The sequence below is a fragment of the Phaethon aethereus genome, assembly GCF_964289735.1.
Source record: "Phaethon aethereus genome assembly, chromosome: 6".
Classification (NCBI taxonomy): domain Eukaryota; kingdom Metazoa; phylum Chordata; class Aves; order Phaethontiformes; family Phaethontidae; genus Phaethon; species Phaethon aethereus.
Window position 1 is genome coordinate 42204734 of NC_138580.1, and position 22960 is coordinate 42227693.

Below are 22960 nucleotides of genomic sequence, written 5' to 3' on the forward strand. Positions count from 1 at the left end.
GAAGCACAAAGATCTTCATACACTTAATCTGCCAACGTCACTGTTTTTAATCTGTGTAAAGAGATTGTGTGTTGCTGTGTCTTTGCAAGCATCTGCGTTTTCTTTGGGTTTGTGTTTGTGTTTTCCGTGTGTCTGAGGCAAAATACTGAAGTTACATCAGAGCATGGGTAGTGTTTTTGTATCACCAATAGCCATGTTTTCAAAAGGATTTGGGGGAAAAAAATTAAAAGGATGTTTAGGCACCTTAAATACTTTGAGAAAGCTCTGACATTTTGGATCTGAACGTCTGTTGACTTAGGAGCTTAATTCAAGTCGGTGCTCGAAAATTGAAAATTTTATGTCACATCTCATGTACTTATGTGCTCTGAGGTTTTAATAATTTTGTAGATGAAAAATACCGTCTGGATTCCATTAAATGTAATCTTATTTTACTAGTTAGTGATCCTTAGCTGATCCTATAACTTTTTTATTTCCCAAGATTTGAATATTTGTTTTATAGCCTGAACTGACACTAAACTACAGTGACCAGACATGCCCCATTTTATAGGATCATCCCTTCTTTAAAATCGCAATCCAGTTTTTCTGATAAATGAAATACGGTTAACGACTTATCCTGTGTTTTGGCTTTAAGGTAAATATTTTAAAATACTCTTCCTTTCGTGGTGCAGCAGGCCAGTGCACTCAAATTTCAGTTTTCTTAAGTGATAAATGCTTTGGGGCATTAGCCCACTTTTTGTTCTAAGGCAGCAGAGCTCCAATAGGTGCTCCAGTAAGTCATCCAGAGAGTAGGAAAAGCCTTCTGGAGCTATGCTGATGTCTGCTGCACGCTGGTCTCTGTAGTCACTGGTGATGATGATCAGAGCTTTCTATATTTTCAAATGTTAACTGGAGATAAATAAATGCACAACAGGAGAACTCACGAGGGCTAGTGTGGTGACTAAACTTGTAATAAATCAAACTGAAGTGGTGAATGAAGGACTAGTTAAGCAAAACCGGGTGTATTTGCTATCCTAGTAATTAAAAACAGTTATACCAACATTTGCTCACCTCTATTACGAACAAATTCTTAAGTGTATTGGAGCAAACATTTTGGTTGTTTTTTTAAATATAGTTAATGTTACATTTATTACTATTCGGGTGATGACTGTTTTTCTAGTTGCAACATGCCTTGCAGCAAAACTTGTATCATGCAATAGAGATAATTTTTTCTGATTTAAAAGTTGATTGATAAATTGAATGTAATTTTTTTTAAAACTTCCAGTTGCTCTTAATTAAGATCTGAACAGGTTTTCTTTCAGACACTGAATTAGTTTCTAAATGAAGAGGATGGAGTAAAGTGCTTCACTTTGCACTGTCGGTTTGGCTTTTCTGCTAAGTTCCAGGCGTTGTGGGTAACTTGTAGCACTGCTGTATAGGTTGGTGGTGAACATTTAAATGTTTGTTTCAGTTTTATTAAATGACAGCTCATCCTGGCCTTAGTCAGCACAGGTAGATGAAAGTGCTGGTTCACCTTTCTCTGCTGCATATTAATCTCCTCCTAAACTAGTAGAACTCAGTATTTCTACTGGAAAGGACTATATACCTTTGGGTATGCTTCCCAATGGCATGGTTGGAGGAGTAGATCCTCCGCTATTGATCTGTATGACCTGAAACCTTCAGCTTTATGCTGCATGCAGTAGTTTCATTGCTGGATGTGGAAGTGTTGGATGTTTTAACCCAAGCATTAGGCAGGGCTCTCTCTAGTAAATCTTTCCTGTGTGCTCAGAACTGTTTCCTGATTTGATCTGGTGGTGGAAATGTTTCCTGACATGTCCTGGCTGTAAATAGGGGCCCTGTGAATCTGTTCTTTACCTTTGCATTACAGTTACCTGGTATCTCCTTATCTCCAGATAAGGAGACCTGGAAGTACTGTGTTCAGTTCCTGGGCAGCGCCTTGGGTACCTCTGTTTTAAACACATGTGCTTTTTCTGTATCTGTAATCCTGCCTATTTCTGGATTTGTTCTGCTTCCGCTGCATTTTGAGGAGTGTGAGAACTGAACATAGTACTCCAAATGAAGGGGTGTGTGTGTATATTTTTAATGATAAGACTAAAGCTAAATATTCTACCCATTCTGTGCAGATCTTGACAAACTGTATGAATAGCTTAACTCTTCCTGACCACGTGTGTTCAATGCACAGGTATATTTTCAGGAATGATGTACAAATGGTGCTGAATCGTTTCTCCTTTACGTCCCTCCGCCCTGAATGTCTCTTCTCCCTGGGCAGATAATTTAGAAATTAGATGTATACCTGAGTATTTCAGCTTTCTTCCACTGTGTGTTGCTTTGCTTTTGTCAACATTGTCCTATTGTAACTGGGGGAATTAATTTTAAGATAATTGGTAGATGAAATGGTCTTTCATTTTTTTTCCAAAATAAAACTGTTTCGGGTAGCATCAAAAGTGAACAGCGTTTGTGGACTAGACTCTTCTATGGCATTACGAGCAAGCTGTGGAGTTCAGCTACCAGAAATCAGCTTTTGTTGCTTGAAATTTCTTAATGGCTTTAGTATGAAATGAGTTTAAAGCTAAAGCCTTTGAAACAAACTGAAGTGCTTTATGCATTCTGAGTAGTATACAAACAATATTGTGTATATTAGCAGTTACTTAGACTTTATTAGGTAAATATTGTATTGTTTCACCATCTATCAGGCTAATAAATAATATCTGTAAATCATTTCTGAATTGAAGAAGTTGCCATTAGTTTGCAGTAACATAAGGAGTTCAATCAGCGGTCAGGTAAAAAGTCTTTGTGAACTTTGAATGTTATTTATTTACACTCAAGATGGTCTATTAAACTAGGCTAGCCCTTAAAGAAATAGTAAGTGTAACAGGTATTTAGCATGGCTTTTTATTTTAAATTTTTATTGTATCTTTGGTTTCGACTATAAACTGTTTTGTTACAGGAACCATGGAAGTGAAGAGCATGGCAGATAGAATTTCAGAGGACAATGCTGCTAAATTGCAAGAGAAAGCTGAACCGGGATTTGCAGTAAAACAGAAAGGTAGGGAGAATAAAAACTTGACTGCCTTGGAAAGTCTAACTTGAGTGCTTTGGGGTTGAACTTGAATTCATTCAGCTAAAGGATTTAAGGAGGGTGATTTACACTTAATCCAACTGCTGCCTTGTGTTTTAATCACATCTTGTGATTAATGTCCTGGTTTGAAAAATGGACGTTCCCTGATAAAACAGTTACTTTATATTCTCTCCTTCCTTACTCTTAAGGAAGTTTTCAAAGAGGCCAGTGCTTACAGTGTCTCAAGGAAAATGCAGGGCTGCTGCGCCTGAATCCCTCGGTGAATTGTTCCATGTGAGAACTGAATCATTGCATGTTGCCTTTTTGTACAAGTATTCGTGAGTCTCACTTAGTATTTGCATTTTACAGGATTTTAGAGGAAAATTCCATCTCTGCATTCTTATTTCTCTGTATTTTTTTTTTCTAGTTAGGTATAGCTCCCAAGACATACGTTGTTAATGAGGTATTTGTATCCAGCTACAATATACATGGAGCCATAGAAGCAAAATGTAGGAAGCAGAACTGAGATTTAAGCAAAAAGCTGTTGTTTTTGTTTTCTCCAGATCCAGATGCTTGACCTAGTTGGGAGAGTTGATACCATGGATGTGGGAGGTCAAAGGCTCTTTCCCAGTCCACCTGTGGCCTTCAGGGCCCCATAGCTGTGTCAGTCTAATGAAATGTAGATGGTTGGCCAAGACATTTGTGTGACCTTACACAACTGGGAGAACTTCCATGCTAATTCCTTTTTATCTTTTGGAGCTGTCTTGCTTATTGGAATGTGTCTCTTATGGAATATAACTTTATATTCCTCTATTTCTAATTCAAGTGTATGTAAGAGGAGTACACCCAGGTTCATTATTGATTTGGATTGGAATCTCAGGTGGTATAAGGAACCAAATATTGTATTGACTGTTCTTTATTTTCAGCTCTATTCAATATGATAGTATAACATATTAGTGCATTAGTGAACTTTTAATTTTCAGTAAGTTCTTATAGAGATGAAATTGTCATTCATACGTGTAATTGCTTTCACAGTTGGAATGTAAAATCAGTTATGACCGTCGATACGAATAGTCATTGCAGATAGCTCAGTTGGATGCATAGTTGGCAGTAATCATAAGTCAGCGATGACCTGTCCCTTCTGGCTGTGTTCTTGTGTCTTAACTGCAAATGAAAGTTATGAAAGTTTCCAAAGGAAGAATCACTTACAGGATTTTAAAAACATTGTTTACTGGCTGAAGTGAGCTTATTTTCCTGGATCTTTTGGAGTTTTATTTCTGTGTTCTGCTTCAGTCTTGTATTCTGTTTCTGAGCATTGAAGCTCTGAACCTTTCCATTGTGGTTTGTTTGGATTTTTTGGTTTTTTTCTTTATAAATGAGGATTTGTCAGCATATTCGTTATTCTCCCTTGGTGTCCTCCATTAGGAATCCTCACTGGCTAATTCCTGGCAGCCTCTTAAATAAGAAGTATATGTTTAAAGCTTTCTGGCAAAAGGATGTTTCGTCCTGCCTTAGCTATTTGCTTGTACACCCCTGAAGTTAGTTAGGTTCCATTTTCTTTAGACATGTGCACATAAATGCACCCACTGTGGCAAGAGGGAAGGGACAGTTGCACTTCCTGGTCACTCCGTAAAGTGTAGGTCTAAATGAGGCTTTTTCAGAAGCTGATGATGATTTAAGATTTTTCTGGACCTTATTGAATTAAAATCAATTTTTTGAGGCTTTTTTGAGGGGTTTCACCAGTGCGGTTTATCTTCTCAGAGTTTTGGTAATTCCGTTGAGGTGCACTTCTCTTGGAGGAGTAATGCAAGGCTCCTTTCCAAAGTTTATCTCAAAGTAACCTTAAGACGTTGCCACTCATTCAATTGAGCCATCACAGCCACCTACCACCCACCTGTGGAGAAATGGCATTACATGTAAAGTATGAACGGCCTTCCCACCAGCTTGGCAGAGGGGCTGGAGCATCTTAAATCGCGTCGCACTGATCCAGTTCTTCAGGCAGCGTGTGGATGCATGTGCTAACCAGAGGCAATGGGAAGCGTGAAGGCAGGAGTGCTTATCTGGTGGCAGCACCAGTTTACACTAGTGGGAGGCTTTAGGAAACTCTGCTGGGTTTGCCAGTGCCCTTTGAAGCATCCTAGAAATCACAGTCCTTGCAAGACGCTTAGGCACCCTCCTGTTTGCTTATTTAACTGGTCCATGGTACCGTTTGGTTGGTTAGTTGTGCATTAGGTTTATACTCCAGCTAACTCCAATGGAATTAAATGGAAACTGGGTGTTGAGACTGTTTGAAAATCACAGTCGCTGCCCTTCCGCAGCTCCAAACCTACTTTTGGAGTGGGTTACAGAAGAGCTGAAGATAGTTCTTCCACGAGGTTTTCAAGGCTTTAGGGGGTACTTGGGACTAATTAAAAAATAGTGTTACATTCTGTGAACCGCTTCTGAATTTCCTCTGGACCTTTAATTTTTATATTTGTGGACTGTGTTAACTTGTTTTGAGGGGTGAGCAGTCCCTGTGCTTTCCTAGTTCAAAGTAGGTTGGCATGGCTTTGCCCCTCAAATCTGTTATACAGATTTACACACTTGACCTTTTACACATCTCATTTAACTTTCAGGAATGTCTACTTGGATATTCAACCAAAACAACCATTTTGGTCCTCCACTGTCTTTTGACTTCTTAAAAAAAAAAGTTTAATTTCTGACGAGTGTGTTCTGCTTTAGTGACCAGAACATTGATGTCTTTAACAGAGAAGTGTGAGTTTGTTGGAAACCACTCTCTAATATGTTTGTCCCTATTCTCCCGGCCCTGGTAGTAGTTCCTGAGTAAGAAGCTGGCTGTAGTTCTTGTTGTGTGCTTCATATCTTAAATCGGTCAGATTATTAAAGAATATATGTAACTTCTCTAAAAAAAACAATTTGTGATTTCCAGGTGAATTTACCAGCAACTCAGGATCATTATAGTGACAAAAGACCAGCACTGAACATACCAATGATAGTTAAAAACTTCTATTAGAAAAAACAGTGCTTTTTAATAAATAAAGCACTTCTGTAATTTAGTGTTGTGGGGTTTTTTTATGCTATATATTAATGAATTTTAAATTGGAACAAAACATAATTTGGTTGGGTTTGAATGCTTTGAGTAGACTTTATCCAAGTAGTTTCTATTTTAAAAGGATACCAAAAAGCTATTTGTGAAAGTGCTTTGGGTTAAGTGTTTGGTTTTTTGTTTTTTTTAAAAAAGGAAAAAAGTAGTAATAATTTATGAGCACATAATTTATGGTTCTAACTTGAAAATAAGCAGAACCTGTGGAGAACTTTTTTCAATATATTACAGGTAGTTATTGCAACAACCAGATTAATAAAACGTAAGCTTTCCATTTGCTTAATGTCAGTACATGACATTGTTTCCCTCCTCCTATTACTTGTTGCATTTGTGGCTTCTGTTCTTATTAAAAGTGAAAGGGAGCCACAAAACCTTTCCTCAAATAACTGGATAATTGGGCCAGTAACAGTCAGTGAATCTGGAAATCTGGTATATAGGAGGTCCCTGAAGCATCTTCTAGTTTGCTCTGTGCGAGTTTGGCAGCACTGTGATACTGTCACTGCCCCGTCTCCGCTGGTGCTGTGGGGCTGGGATGAGCCAGGGAGGTGAGATTTTGAGAGACGCTCGTTTTTCACATGGAGTAGATTAATCTCGTTAGCAGCTGTTACATCACTGTGAGGCACATAGGGATGTAGCGAGAGCAAGAAATCAGCTGAGACCTTGACTATGGCTGGTATCTCCTCCAAAAGCTGAATTTCTTTAGCAGGCTGCCCTCTTTGCTTAATGGTAGCTGTTTCTTTGAAAACAAAAACAGTGGTTCTTGCAGGTGGTGTTTCCTGGGAGCTGGGTGTGTATAGAGGCAAGGGAGGACTGTACGTGCTTCCCACAAACCTGCAGGACCCTGCTGTGCCAAGGATCAGTGATGGCTTTCCACTATGAGAAGTGAAGCTGTACATTCAGTCTGTTAGTAGTAACACACAAAAAATTAAAAATCCTGGATGCGCTCACGCATCTCCCCCAGCCTGTCTGCATAAAGGCTGCCAAAGAGTTTTTTGTTTGACTTACCTGGGGTACCCATGGTCACGTCTCAGCTCCTGTGATCGCACATGCGGGCTCCAAGCACAGCCTTTACACAAAATCAACTATTTTATTGAGGAGCAGATCTCTGATTTTTTTATTTTTCTGTACTTTTGTGATCTCCATCATGTGTGAAAATGCCTTTCGCTTTGTGGAAGGGGAATTTTGTAATCCCTGTCGCATCCGTTAGGCAGGGATGCTAAATTAGGGACCCAGGGAAGTGCAGGAGGCTCGTGGTACAGCCAGCAACAGAGCACAACTTTCTGATTTCAGTCCTGGCTCAGTCTTAACATAGGAACCACTCCAGCTTGTGTGCCAATGACCGTAGGACTGGCTGATGCGCGGTGATTGTTCCTGTGCTGGTAAGACTGAGGGACAACTTAACATAGCGCTTACAGTTGTTAAGTGTATTCGCGTATCCTCCTTACGTTCTCCAAAAAATGTAGGGTATGTACTGTTCAGCAGTTTTAAATGAGAAAGTCCTACCTGTGAAATGGCACAAACCCATTAGGAAAATAGAATGCAGTAGACTCTGGGAAAGGTACTTGCATTTCTTTGCCTGAATTTGGGCTGTAAAAGCCCAGCTGCCTTGGCCTTTTTTTCTTTCAATGGTGCCATTTGTTGGTGATTTCAGAGCAGAAGGACACTGAAGTGGACAATAGTGTTAGACGATTCCTTTCTGTGTGTCGCATTACACGGAAGAAACACTTAACCGACAGATTATTAATCCAAGAACATGGAATGCTCTTTACTTAACAAAATTATTTGTAGAAACGCTAAAGCAGAAAGTGGTGAATGATGTTAGTAATCCTGTGCAGTTAGATTGTCAAGGCAACGATGTCGTTCACTTATTCTCTGCTATTCGAGAGAATGGTCTAACCTGAGCTTGGCAGGTGAGGGTTCATGCTGTTAACTGCACTGGACTGGTCAGAGGAACTCGGTGGGAAACCTGTCAGCTGGGAAGGAATGGTTAAACTGGTTTAGGCTGATTTAAATTGCAAATGGGGTCAACCCTATGGAGAGTAGAACTACATGGTGAGACTACAGAAGAAGCTCTCATCCTTGAATCATAGAATCCTTGATGTTGAAAGGGATGGACAGATGGAGGTCAGCCAGTCCACCCCTCTGCTCAAATCTGGGTCAACTAAGAATACCAGTAGAGGAAAATAAGAAATTAAGGGAAACAAAAGAAAGGTTTTAAAAAAAAAAAACAAAGCCCAGCATAGACAATATAGTTTTTTTAATAAGGTTTTTCCTCTTACGATTTTGTATAATGAGCGACTTGAAATATTGCAAATGTTATCATGCAACTATGGTAGAATTGAGTGAGATGATGTCATTTTCACAGATGAGAAAATTTCATAGTATTAAGAAACAAATAAAAAATAAAGTTTAAATTTTTTTTTCAGTGTCCCTTTTGAATTGTGAATGCTCAGAGATATTTAAAAACTGGACATTCACAAGCTATTTAACTTTTATATAAGCTTACAGAATTTTAGTTTTAATTTTAGAAGTTTGTCATGTGATGCATTTTGTGAGCACACATTCAAGTATAGTGCTGATAAGGTTTGCAATACTGTCGTAGGAAAAGTTAGATTTGCCTTGCCAGCTAAGCCAAAATTGTATGCTTGTTTCATTTGATAGAAGGAGAAGCAGAGAACGAGGCTCCTGAAAAGCCTGCAGTATCTGAAAATGGTGAAATACCTAATGACCTTCCACCTCAGCCCATCCAAAGGTTTGTTCCTATCCTTTATTCTGTTTGAATCAAACCATGATGTCTCTGGAGGTGATACAGTCAGTCCATTTGAAAACAGCAAGGAAACTTGGAGCAGTATGTTTCTGCTAGTGGTACCAAATAATAAATATTATCCCACGTATGGTTCCCTTTATTCACTTTCATTTCCTTCTATAAAGAAAACTTTTAACACTGTGAAATGTTTCAGACTTATTTTCTTAATCCTTAAAGTGCTTCGATGTAATGTTATTAAAATATGAGGGACGTGTGGAGAGTCTAATGAGAAGAACATTGCATTACGTACATGCGTTTCATAAGAATGGTGTTATGGATAAGACGAACTTGCCTTTTAAATCCCAATTTATTTTTTCTTTCCCCAGTGAAGACTTGTGTAATTGTTTCACTTGTGAAAATAAACACATTTTTTCTTCCGTTTACATTGCACTGTGTACTGTTAATGCTAAGTTTGCGGTTAACAGTAACTGTGCTGTATACAGGCTGTTTTTTAGTGAGACAAATCAAGAGGTGCTTCTACACAGAATCACAATTTTTTGTTTTAGGACACTTTTTCTAGATTTTCCTAGACGCCTGCTAGTATAGCAAGTACTGCAATACTGGATTGTATACTGGGGATATTTTCAGTGTTTTTATACATCTGCTAATTTACTCAGCTCGTGTGTGTGTGTGTGTGTCTGTTCCTTTGGAGGACACATGAGGCTTCCTTTTAAAGTATAAATAAAAAAGCCTCTTTGTTATTGCAGGCGTATTCCCCGTCCGAGCAGTGCAAGACCAGCACCGCCCCGAATAAAACGTCAAGAAAGCGCAGAGGTCTTGCTTCCAGAAAGGTAAGGAATGTGGGAGATGCAGAGCAGATGTTTCTAGCTCTTGTGCCACGGTGTTCTCAGAACTTCTGTAATTCACCTGCTGCTCAGCTGCTTCAGGATGGATCATCCCACTGCTCATTGATTCAGACTGGAAAATTCAGGCCTGTTCTATTTATTTTATTGTTTCTGCAAATCCAGTGCATTATCTAGAAGTTACGGTTGATAGTCACATCTGGAAGTTCAAAAATATGATGTAATTTTTTTTTCTTTGGGAACTCTGAAGCAGATAACCCTAGAACGTTAATCTAAACTACCACTAGAAGAGATCTGTAGAATATGTAGTGAATATCCCATGTTCAAAAAAGGCTGAAACAGCCATTTGAAACTACGGACAAAATGGCTTACTTGGTGTCTGGTAAGTGCCAGTCACTGAAGTAGTGTGTTTAGAAAGAAAACAGTGAATGGAAATGACAGAATTTGATGTGTTTTTAAGTTGGTGCTGCTTTATTTTATGGGAGGAAGGGAGGGTACTGCTGTCTCTTCTTTTCTGGATAGATCTTAATAGGTTTGGACAGATCTTGATAGGTTTTCGTTTTCATTGTGTCTCTTACAGGAGTGGTAGTGGTAAAACTGTCTCAAATGTGATCCCAGACCAGCAGGTTTCTGATGATGATGATGACCAGTTTGTGGTGGAGGCAGCACTGCCAATGCCAGAAATGCCAGAAATGGAAATGGTCTGTTCATTTTGCAAATTCTAGAACCTTTTTCCATACTTTGTTTGTGACTTACTTGTTTAAGTAGCTTCTAGGTGAATATTTTTGAATAGTTGATTATTATAGCAATGCCAGCTTTTTGCAACTAAAGCTCTCTTCCTGCATGTGTAGGAGCCAGAAGTGGAGCTGGTTGAGGATGAAAAGCATGGTATGTTTGCTTTTACATATATTTTTATATATATATAGAATAAAACCATGGGTTTAAACCAAATGCTGAACACTTAAAATGCTGAATAAAGCAGCAAAATACCTCCTGAGCATAGGAGCTTGCAACTTTTGCAAGAAAAACAGAAATTATTTATCAAATGCAGTTTTGTTTAGTTGAGCAGCTGCATTTGTAACTGATGTTAAGTACAAATTTTCTATACATCTTAAATGTCAGCAGGATTTAAAATCCTGCGTAAAAGTCATAAATTAATGTTTCTTTGAGTGTCAGGTAGAGCTTGTCAGCTCTGAGATATGAGATGAAATTGGCTGTTCAAGACAAGTTACAGAAAAGCTTTTAGAAAAATTGATGGTTCTTAACAACATTTATGCTTACTTGTGACCTCAGATCTCTGATTCAGGGGCTTCCATTATGGTAACACTGGATGTGATTTAGGGAGATGGACTTACCTGCATCCAGAAATTCCTAGCAAAGGAATCCATCCATCCAGCCACCTACCTCCCTACCTACCTATCATGTACAGTTCTTGAATTCTTTCAAAATTTTTCCAAAACGAAAAGCCTTTGTGTTAATACAGATCAAGGACCTGGTTCTGTACCAAGAGTTGTTCGTAAATGATACTGGTGATACGGTTTGATTTAGAGGACACTGGAGAAAATAGAACAAATAACAAATACCTTGTATTTCAGTAATTAAAATACATAATAGAATGCTGTTCATGTTGCTCTGAAAATTATTTACATTAAAAAAAATTAAGCTGCTGGTTTGGTTTTATTGTCTGAATGTTTAAAACAATATTTTAGTGCCAACCAATGCTGAGAAATATACTGATTTTTCAACAGGTGGGCTTGTAAAAAGAATTCTAGAAACAAAGAAAGATTATGAGGCATCACAGAAATCATCACCAATGACAGAGAGGGTAAGATGGTAATGGCCTTCATGGAACTGTGAATATTAAATATTGTAATCGTGACCTTTTTCTCGGCCTTAAATGTGTGTTTTTTTCATTTATGATCAAGCTTTCTTCCTTGATGTGTTATGCTGCTTTTTTTTCTCCATTAGTCTGTTGGATACTGTTATCTTCTCTGTAGTGCTCTCTCTTTCTCACCTTTAATTTTTGTGCTTTGTGGTTTTTTCTCCCAGTATTTCAGTACAATTTTTCAGGGAGCCTTCTTTTAGCCTATTTTGTTTTCCAGAACAAGGTCTGCTGTTTTCAGCCTTGCCCTAGGTGTAGTAGGGCACACTGTGCATTTGTACAACTGCACCATTATGGTTTCAATCTTACTTGTCCTCTGGGCATTTAAAGTGCGATGTCCTATTGCCCAGCACTCATTATTGTTGTCTAAAAAAATGGGATCTCTGGTGCAGTTAACCATATAAAGTATTTTTGTATCACCAAATGTTTCCTGAGTAATATCCTAGCATACCCCAGCATTCAGGTCGGAATCTGTGAAGTGATTTGATTTCCCTTCTACTATCATAGTTGGGCAAGGGAAGTTTTTTTTTGTTGCTGGGTTTTTTTGTTGATTTTTTTGGTTTTATTTTGATCACTTAGAAAGGGTCTAGCAGTCATCACAAATGGAACGGTTGAACCTCACTGATTTCAGTGTTTTCCTGTTACAACTGGAGAGCTCTTGCCCTTTCAGCCTTGCAAAGCTTATGTTACAAGAAGCAGCAAAAGGCAGAGCATTTTAGATGGACTTTTTGGATCCATTGGCTGTTTGCAAGGTTTCTAAATCACTGAGCTAGTTTGATGTGCTGCTGAGGAGGCACTGAGGAATGTAGTGCAGAGTGTGGTTACACAAATACAGACAGGTACATGATGTTTTGGAAAGACAAGTGCTTTTCATGAACTCTTAAATCTTCAATTCCAATCACATCTTCTCATTTTTTTAAAATGTTAATTCAGTATAGTAGGTTTTTACTACCTATATTCTTTTTCAGGAATGATCTATAGCTTGGCATACTGTTCTAAGATGCTCTACCTCAGACCTCAAGAGTCCAGCTTTTCACAGAGCATCAAGTTCTTTCAAATAGCTGTCTGAAATCAGTCGTGACTTTTGAAGCCTCGACCACTTGACTGCCTCTTTTAGGCATTATCAACTATAGTAATCTGGCAATGAGTAATGAAATTACGATAGGTTATGAGCAAAGTGTACAGCAGAAAAAAAAATGTCCCTGAGGGAATAGAAACCATGGTAGACAGTAGGCTCTTTTAAAAACCTGGTCTTATCTAGAACCTGTATGACTTTATAATCGCCTCTACAACCTGCAGCAAAAGTGACACAGTTGTTAACTTTTAGGATTGGAATTTTGGGAGAGTAAAATCAACAATTCTCTCCTCTTAAACAGACATACTCCCATATGCTTTTGTGTCCAGTGGCAATGCGTTATGCTGCTGTGCAGACCAGCCTTTTCATTTCTTCCCCAGCAAGTTGAGAAAGTCGGGAAGGCAGATCAGACCCTTGGGGAAGCGTCTTCTTCTCTGAAGTTTGGGACTATCTGAGATCCAGGCCTGCTTGGCTGGAAGAAAATTCCTTTCATGTATTGCAAGGTTAATGAAGAAAATTAGTCCTCCTTAAAATAGGAATACACTTTTAGCTTCCTCCTTATAATCCGTTGTGGATAGTTAAAGCTTTATTTTATTCCAACTTGCTGAACCACAGACCTTTTATTATAAACGTGCAGCTCGTAGCGTCTGTGTACTGATCATTGAAACACTGTTGGCTATTTCTAATTAACCTATGTGATGTGAAAATTTGCCTGCTTGAGTAAGTTCTGTCTTCATACAACTGTTTGGGGGAAGAAGGGGTAAAGGTTGATACTGCTCTGTTGATGCTCATTGCTGGTGCGCGTGTTGAGCTGGCGCTTGCGAGAACAAGAGGTACAGGACGGGAACTGTTCCTGTTCCTGGTTCTGTAACTAGATGGTGCTGTTGAATCATCAGTCTCGGGAGTAAGTTCTGGTAGTAGTTCATTTAATAAAGTCTTCCACCAGTACCTAATTGTGCTGTAGGCTGTACTGTTGGGTATTGTGTCCTGTCAACTTGAGCACTGGACATAGAAAGGGACAATGGGGGAGGGTTTACAAAACGGCATGGATTTCATGCTCGGGAAGCTTCCTCTGGTGTTTGTGCTAAATTTTTTTTTTTCTGAAAAGGGTAACTAACTAACTAAAACGACTCCCTTTTAACCCCTTAGATTTTTTTTTTAAATGCGCATGCACAATTGTGTCCTCCTACAATAACCATTTAGTCCCGTTGCCTGTTTTCAGTCTCTGAAATGTTCATTCAGTCCTTGTTTGTCTTTTGTTGCACCTTTTGAAGCACTGATCTGTGTTAGCAGCGCTGATAATAGACAACTAATTCTGGAAAAAAAACGTGCTGACTTCCTAGTCCATCACGTGAAAACTTGCATACAACGCTAAGCTCCTGGAATATCATCTGATCTCATATCCAAGCAGCTGGCTGCTACTGCAGTAGGTTTCTTTGCTGCTACTGCTTTTCAAATTACATTGTTGAAGTTGTTGTGATCCAGAGAGGAGAAGCGTAGTTTTCCTGACAGTAGAGGAAAAAAAAAATCAGCGGAAAAGTTGATTAAAAATGCTTGGAGTTAGTGACTGGGACTTGAGAGATGTAGTTCAGAAAACACGAGCTGGAGACATTACTGAATCCTGGGAGTTTATTTGAGAGGATAGAGACACTGTGACACAGGAGACAGTGAAAATAAAAAAATAACATTTCCAGCGTGGTGTTGCCTCTGGGAATATTTCAGGGACCAGACACGCAGCGGATAGCAGGTGGGGGTCTGGCATGCTCGTGTGGCCCTAGCATCATGACCATATCTCATCTCAGAGGGATGTGCCTAACATCACGAGGAAGTTAGTGGCAGGATTTATTCTTGCAAGACTGCAGACGAGCAATTTTGGGAGGAATAGCTGCTTGGTCTGTGGAATCTGTTTGGAGAGAGGCAGCAAAAATAATTAAAAAGAAGGAAGAGTTTCAAGTGGTTTATTCCTGCCAAGTGGTCTAGGCAGGCCAGAGGAACCACGTCCTGTTGATGGGAGCGCGAGAATGGGTCAGGGAGCTCTGGCCAGTGTGCTGTGTTCAAATGGCCGTAGGTTTTGTGCCAGGTCTAGCTCTGCAGTCTGCTGGGAAGCAGTATCAGTCTGGGATTTGACCGTTTCTCCCCAGACGGTCAGGTCTTTTATTTAATTTCTTTTCCATCAAACTCTCCAGCAGAAATTTCTTCTACATCAGTATGCAACTGTATTCCAAAACGTATTATGCATTGGAGAGTAAAATGTAATTGTACTTCTGTATTTTGGAGTAAGGTAACCAAAAGTCCAGTGACAATTTGAAAGAATACTTGCTTTGGGAAATTACTTCTGATGAAATGAAGGTTATTCTGGTGTCTGTCAGTAAGAATGTTCATCTTCCCTCGTTTTGCTAAACTATTCAATACATACCAAATAAATGAAGTGTTTTCCCAGTTAGATTCACTGGTCTTTGAAGGCTTGTTCTTCTACCAGTTGGGAAAATGAAGGGAGAAAAAAAAAGATGTTTGTAGTCTCACTGCTGGAACTTTTGGCTAATACTTTAAGTCCAATATTCAGCAAAAATAGGATCAATGGATCTACCTGATTTATTGCAGATTAATCCACTAGAAATTAGGCAAAGTTGGTGAATTAATACTTAGTCCAAACGTAACACTGGTGAACTCTTGGGGATGTTTCACACCTTTACTTCTAACCGCCGATTGCTGAAGAACATTTATTCATGTTTAAAAGCATTCCTCTGAAACCTTTTATGTGCTGCATTTCCCAAACATGCATTTGCTTTTTAAGAAGTTTTAATAAAGAAAAAGAAGAGAAAAAGGAAAGGAGACTGGGACTTTCATCATCTAGGTTTTGCATGTGCAGAAACTTAAAATAATATACACAATTTTCAGGTCAAACAAAGAGGTCATTCTGGAAGTACACAAGATTTTAGCTGCCTTGATTAGCTGTGTTCAGCCTAACAAATTCCTAAAAAGACTTCCTAAATGTATTTTTTTAGAATCTAACCCTCTAATGTTAAACAGAGAAAGAAACAGATGTTACACTTTGTATTCCACTTCATTTATTTGATGTGTGGAAAATGTAGGCAGGTTATTAAATAGCTTAAGCAAGTGGGATCACAGAATTCCCGTCTTTGCACTACCAAATACAGTTCATGGGCTTCAGAAAAGAAGCAGCTTTGAGGTTTCTGCGAGGAATAAGTGATATTAAATAGCTTAGCACCTGGATAATATTAACTTTAATTACAAATGTGATAAATTAAGTATGTACTTCTAAGCTTAGAACAAATACAGTCATTTCAGATCCTGTTTGCTTAAAGTTCTTCAGGTCATTGGTTTATACATTAATCCATCAGCTGCATGACATTGGGTGTCCCCTCCAGTCAAGGCAATTAGTAACATGTCACGTTAACCAGATGTATTCATATGTCCCACCATTTAAGTATTTTGAAGAGGCTCACCACTCGAGACCACAGCTTCTCAGCATCCTGCCAGCTTAATATGTCATAAGAAATGCTGACAGGAAAATTGGAGTTACCTGCAGAAGGGCTTTCACCTTTGTGTGACGGCTCTGTTCGTGACGATGTGACGTGAATGCAGTGATCTGAATAAAGTTGAAGGGAGAAATTTTGGGTGCAGGCATGCAATTCCTCAAAAATAAGAACTGTACCCAGTAGGCTGGTTATGGACAAGCACCACGGGAGCTTAAATTGAATGAGTGTATGCTTGAGTGTCCTTGTTACACTACTGCTAACTCAGAGAAAAAAACCCAACCTGTGGTCCTTGAGTAATGGTGTTACAAGCTGTGAACACAGGAACAGGATTTTTGTCACTCCTGTAATATTCCTGGTATCATGGCTCCTTTGCTGTGGCCTTTGCACACAAAAACACACAATGTTCTCTCCTGTGGGTACGGTATAAATACAACATGAGACAGCAGATGGATATGTTAAACAGAAAGGATATATAAAAGTGCAGCGAGACAGCTGTGATTTCCATCCCTGGAGGGGTTGCAGTGCATCAGCTGTGTAGCAGCAGTGTGTTGTAGGACACAGTCCAGGCGACTTTCACATGTTTCAAGAAGCTTATCAGTGGATTTGGCTGGGGCATAGATTGGTGTGAAAGCAGTTGTTTAACACAAGGAACAGGTTTATTGCAAATTCTTTTTGAACAGGAAAGAGGCTGCTTTTTCAAGATAAGGAGGTTGTAGAGCCAGAGTTTCAGCAGTGTGAGCAAAGGAAAGCTGGGCAGCACTGGCACCCAGTATGCCATTATGGCTCAATTAATACTATTTGCTGTTGTTAATAACCATTAGAATTGTCTCTTGGCCTGTGTGTGGTCAGATTCATAGGATTCTGCTTGGCGCGCTGAATACCGCACCAAACACGCAAGGTTTTATGAACTGACTTCTCCCCAGCGCGGACTGAATGTGAAGTAAGGCAGACTGGCTCTAGGGACTGAGGTGGGGTGTTTATGCACGTCTGAAAAGTACAGCTCTTTTTAGAGGTATCAGATGTGAACTGGGGGGGGAAAAAACACCATCACACCTCCCCCCCCTCCCCCCCCCAAAAAAAAAGCAGCCCCCTTTAAAGAGCTATCCTTTTATTTTCTTTTGGTGCCTTGCAACTCAGAAGCAGGTCAGATTAACTCTGGTAAATCTAATGGTAAAGAACATTGTGTCTCCGATGCCTTGGCCTGTTACTGAACTCGGTACCTGGCATAAGTAGAAAAAGCATCCTGTTCATTTGAAATGATTTAACATTTACTGTTTTCCCTGTGTTTCTGTGAAAGAGTTTCTTATGGTGATCCCTAGTGGATAGTTACAATCTACTTAAAATGCAGACTCTGTAAAAACCAGGAAAAGAAAACACCCTTTATGATCAAAAAATATTTTGTACAATAAAAAAACCCACCTTGTTGTTTTTGCATTGAACGTATCAAAATTACTTTGTCCAAAATGAAGTTTCTGTCCTGTCCTGTAGAAAGAGGTAGGGGGGAAATGGTATAGCTCAATAAAACTATGATTACTTGGGTCTGTTTTCATAATGGGACATAATACAATAGTTAAAAGGGGCTGTAGAAACTATTAAGTGCTTGATGGATGTTTGTTCTAATTTGATTCATATTTAAAAACTGTTAATTAAAAAAATGGAAACAAAGGAGAAGCTATATAAAAGCAAGCAAATACTGTTTCTAGAAAGAAACTTTCCAAACGGAGGGAGAGGGGGGAAAAAATCACCTCTTTAGCTTAGTAGATGTCAAGCACTTCAAATGCTCTCAACAGCCCAGCTATCGGAAATGGATGTCTTGTGAATGATCCGTTTTTACGGAGCTGTGCACGCTGCAATATTTATACTAATTGCTTTAGTGAGGGTAAATTAAACACGAGTAAATTCTGGTGGTTTCTGGAGGCCGGTTGATAATTTCCCCTTTATTGATGAAAAAGAAAATGCCTCCTTTTTAATTTCTTAGGTCCCCGCATCCGAGTCCACGTTGTGTTCTGCTCACATTGAGGTAATGGGAAAGGCAGACTTTTTCCCAGGAATCCAAAATAAACATTTATCTTGGTGCCTTATGAAAAACACGAAGGAAAGGAAGCGTGTTGGGCCTACAGAAGTGATATAGTCTTTTATATGGGGATAATTTATTGATTCTTGGGCTTTTGTGAAAGGAGAGTTCATTGAGGTGTATGGCCTAATTAAATAGACTGGAACAATTCTGATTCTGGCATTCTGAATATATCCTGTTACATGTTTGTGCAAAATGAGCAAAGGTGGCATTCAGGACTCTTACCACCCACGTTGCCTGTTGTAATAAAGCATCTGCCATAATTCTTAGTGATTGAAAAGAGTGTCCCACGTAAATTTTAACCCGTAACTGTAACTATGAAACTGAGAACGAGACAGTATGGCTTTTTGCAATGCCCCTGCCCAATTATTTCTAATCAGCAATAGCTGGCAAACCTTGAGTGCTTCATGGTGATAATTCTCTATCCTGAGCTCAGCTTGCTGTAGGCGGCAGGAAATGTAATGTGGCGTCTTGGTAGTACAAGCGTTAGTGAAATGAAAGAAAGAACTGACAGTTATTTTTTAACCCATGTGAGGTGGGACAACAATGTGCCCGTTGAGTTACTGTACCTTCAGGTGTTGGGAAATCTTTTCTGGGAGCTTGAAATTCAAGTGCTTCTCCTTTAGAGAGGTACACTAAAAAACCCTTGCATGTTCTTACGCCACTTTGATATCATATAGTACATGTTTCAAAGACATGGTATTTTTAACAAGCCTACTGATGTACCTGTTTAAGTCCCAATAGTATTTCATAGATTTTTAGTGCTAGCATGTTTCAGTACTTGAAATGCCTTTGGATGGGATAATATTTTCTCCTTTTTATGTCAGTTCTGAAGAATTGAACTACTCAAAGAGTATGCTGGAGTTACAGGGGCGTTAAAATTATTGTTGAATATTTACTAATACACTTTAAAAGCATCTTCCTGATTTTTCTATGGAAAATACTCCACGCTGTTTTATTTCCACTTGAGCTTTTCAAGCAGCTGTGTATTTTAGTGTGGAACGTTTCAAATTGTTAGCTGGATCTATGTTTTAAAGTATGCAGTTCTGGTTTGCTTGTTTACTGAATTGTGGGACTTTCACTTCTTTTTTGTTTTTTATTTTCATACCACGCTTGTTGGTGTTGAGAAGTGTGGCTGCTTGGTAGCCTAGGTATCAGAGAGGTCACGCTAACATTACAAGAATGTAACACATTGAACTTGGCATTTGGGAAATAAAAACGAAGCTTTCTTCAGGTTTTCACACACTCAGCTACATCCCCAGATAATGGACTGGCTGAGCCTTCTCACTTCTGAGTTATATTTGAAACAAGTCCTTCTCTTTTGGCTGTGGTTTCTTATAATGGATGGTGGGGAGGAAAGTGGTAAGGGTTTGGTGTGCTTAGGAGGAGAGGAAAAACAAGGCAACGGGACTTCTTCCTGGGAAGCTGATGGATCCGATACAACTCTGCTCTGCTGCTGAATTGAAGGTGATCGCCTTCATAGGTAACTTCCCAGTTACATGTGGAAAGTATGGTGCCATGGATTCAGCCTTCCCTATGGCTTTGGTGGAGCACAACGTGTAGCAAGGACTAGGAAAAGAGAGTTAGAATAGAGAGCAAAGGGTTTTGAAACACTTTCGTGAGAGTGCAGATCTGTTAGTACATCTTTACTAGCTGCAGCAAGGCGGTGGGGCAAAAAAATATTTCCAGGAGAGAAACTCTAGTCAACCTGAGACGTGTGCTGAGCCCTAGTGAATGGCTGGTGTGCAGGACCCTGTCCTGTGATCTGTGCCTTCAGGGGCACCCAGGCAAAAGCTCTCTTCTCCAGGGAGTTGCAAGATCAACTGGGAGAGAAGCTGGATGACGCTGATGGGAACACCGTTGGCCATTGTGCTAAGAGGTTGGTTAAGGAGAAGACCTGGGAGTAGAAGATCTGTTCAACTGTAGGCAGCTGTGCATGGAATAGGGGTGCTCACCAGCTCTCGGGGGATGAAATGGGACAAGAAGCAGCGCTTTCATCTTTGCATCACAAAGGATAGCAAACGCATGGATGGCTCCAGAAAGTATCTAAACAACGTGTTTTATGTAATGTAGTATAATGAAACACCTGCTTCTGTGAGAGAGGTATGGGTTGAGTGAGAAGGAATTAAGATGAGTGTTATTTTTAACAGTTTAGCCAGTGCTCATGAATTGACTTAGGAAGCAAAGGTCACAAGTTCAGCAGCATTTGTCACTTCAGCCCAGTTCCTAATTAAACAGCATTATAAAATCACAGTAAACTCAGAAGTCCCGCAGTTTTCATGCACTGCGTGTGTGGTAAAACACAAGCATCAGATGTAAGTAAATCTCAGCCTTCAAATCTTCAGAAGTATTTTTCTAAAAAATATATATATGTATATATATGTATGTGTGTGTGTGTATATATATCTGAGTTCATCAGTAAGCCAAAGGCTGCTGAAATGTGTCTGGCAGTAGTCCCTGCTGCCTCCAAAATGCAGCTGAACAAACAGCTCACAGCTCGCACAGGAAGACAGGCCAATTGGGTAGGAGGGCAGGAGGGGACAACGCGGTAGATTTGGTGTCCCAGTGCGAGAGAGAAGCACACTGCCACCCCTGTGTTTATATAGCCGCTAGGAACTCCGCTTAGGAATTGGTTGATCCCGTGGTTGGGGTGGTAGAGAAAGACCTTTCTAGTTTTCCGGCATATATTAAATGACCAAAATGACTTTAAATAAACTTTACTTAAAGCTTTGTGTGCCTTAAAGAAAAACTTGGTTTGGGAATTTGGCCGGTAGGGCTCTTGAAAAGAAAGAAAAATTAGGTTGTTTTTCTTGATGGGGAAGGGAAAAAAAAAAAAAAACAAACCCAGCGGACTTTTCTTTAATGGTGATTGTTATTTTCAGGGAAAGCTTTCCTGGAATAAGATTATTACAGCATGTTAGTAATGTGGCATCACTTTGTTTTTTTTATGGCATCCTTTTGCTCTTCGTGACTTTGCTGCTTTAGCACACGCTTTCTCTGTATTTAACTTGCAGTAAGCTTGGAGGCTTCAGGAGATCGACCACAGAGACTCTGCTGGCTGCACATGAGGGAAGTGTGCACAAGACCAAATTATTTTTGAGTAGTGGAGTTTATTGAGGCCACATCTGCAGCCTGCATGATTTTACAACCACTGTTAACAGAAGTACAAGGCATGGGATAACCGCCGTCTATTTTAGCTGTGCAGCGTGAAGTGCTATTATTAGGACCAGCATTAGGAGCTGCAAATCCAGATACAGGCAGCGGAAGGAGAGGAGCACCTTGAAGGGACCGATTTAGAGAACTAGGAGGAGGTTGTGCCCTTCAACATCTGCTGTAGCTCCCAAGTAGCAGCAAAACACCGTGGCAAGGAGGTCTAATGAACGCTTGCGGTGTGATAGCCTATAACATGATGAGCGGGGGTGTTTCTGCTTCTCCACATAACTGCCTTTCAGATTTCATGATCGTCCTCCTCTGGAGTTTAACATGACCTTTTTTTCAGTGTTGTTACGCACTGTGACTGGCAGAATGAGTAAATGCCCGTCGCACCAACTCCTGGCGCAGGGCTCTGGAGCAACGCGGTGACAGTCCAGCCTTGCCACATAGAGTGCGCAGCGGGGAGACGGATGGATGTGTGATTTACACAGCAAACGCGTTGGCAGCCAATGGCGGCAGCAGCAGATCGATAACAAAAGTGTTGTTGAGTATTACGTGTCTGTTGAGAGCTTCTGTTCGATGATGCCACATTAAGCCACAGGAATTTCCCTTTCAATACGTAGAAATAGGTTGAAGCAAACTGTGAGGGCCTGTAGGGATAGGACGAGGTGTAATGGTTTTAAACTAAAAGAGGGCAGATTCAGACTAGATACAAGGAAGAATTTTTCACAATGAGGGTGGTGAAACCCTGGCCCAGGTTGCCCAGAGAGGTCCATCCCTGGAAACATCCCAGGTCAGGTTGGACCTGATCTTCTAGTTGAAGCTGTCCCTGCTTACTGCAAGGAGGCTGGCCTAGATGACCTTTAAAAGTCCTTTCCAACCCAAACCATTCTATGAACGCGAAGCGGGTTTCCCCCTGCTACACCCCCTGCTTTGGGACAGAATGCGAACATCAGTGAGATCATTTATGGGATCAAATACTCATTTTACTTTTGTGCACTTGTGATCTGAAAAGCGATTTAATATTGCTGATGCTGTTGTATGGTTTTGTAGCAGTCCGCTGTAGCAGTGGTGACTGGGATATGGCATGCTCTCTGCTTATCTCTTTCTAGACTATTGCTTTGTTTCTTCTCTTTCATTGCAGACTGTCATAAACATTTCTCCAGATACTTCACAGTTAGCAGTCTCTAAAACATTCTTCATTCAACACCTCCTATGCAACAACCGTCTTGCCTAGTTTTGATGCTTTCCTTCTTATTCATCCTTTCTCTTAGGAGAAGCCCTTTGTATCAGAAGCGGCTAGGAAGAAAGAGAGAGACATGGTAGCCAAAGAAATTGAGAAGTTTCAGGTCTCTATTCAGACTCTGTGCCGGAGTGCCCTTACGCTTGGCAGGATCATGGATTACATTCAAGAAGACATGGATGCCATGAAGAACGAGTTGCAGATGTGGCGGCACGAGAACAGGCAGCATGCAGAAGCTCTACAGAAGGAGCAAAGGTGAGTGTGGT

General features: G+C 40.0%; 1 protein-coding gene across 1 annotated transcript in view; it reads left to right on the top strand.

The window, feature by feature from the left end:
* TRAF3IP1 (TRAF3 interacting protein 1) overlaps positions 1–22960 on the top strand; it is a 47320-nt gene that overhangs the window by 19102 nt on the left and 5258 nt on the right. Inside the window, exons 8-14 of the mRNA XM_082001281.1 lie at positions 2945–3043; positions 8820–8910; positions 9672–9755; positions 10348–10468; positions 10619–10655; positions 11516–11592; positions 22726–22949. Of these exons, the coding sequence (XP_081857407.1) occupies positions 2945–3043; positions 8820–8910; positions 9672–9755; positions 10348–10468; positions 10619–10655; positions 11516–11592; positions 22726–22949 (733 nt within the window). The remainder of the gene's footprint in view (positions 1–2944; positions 3044–8819; positions 8911–9671; positions 9756–10347; positions 10469–10618; positions 10656–11515; positions 11593–22725; positions 22950–22960) is intronic.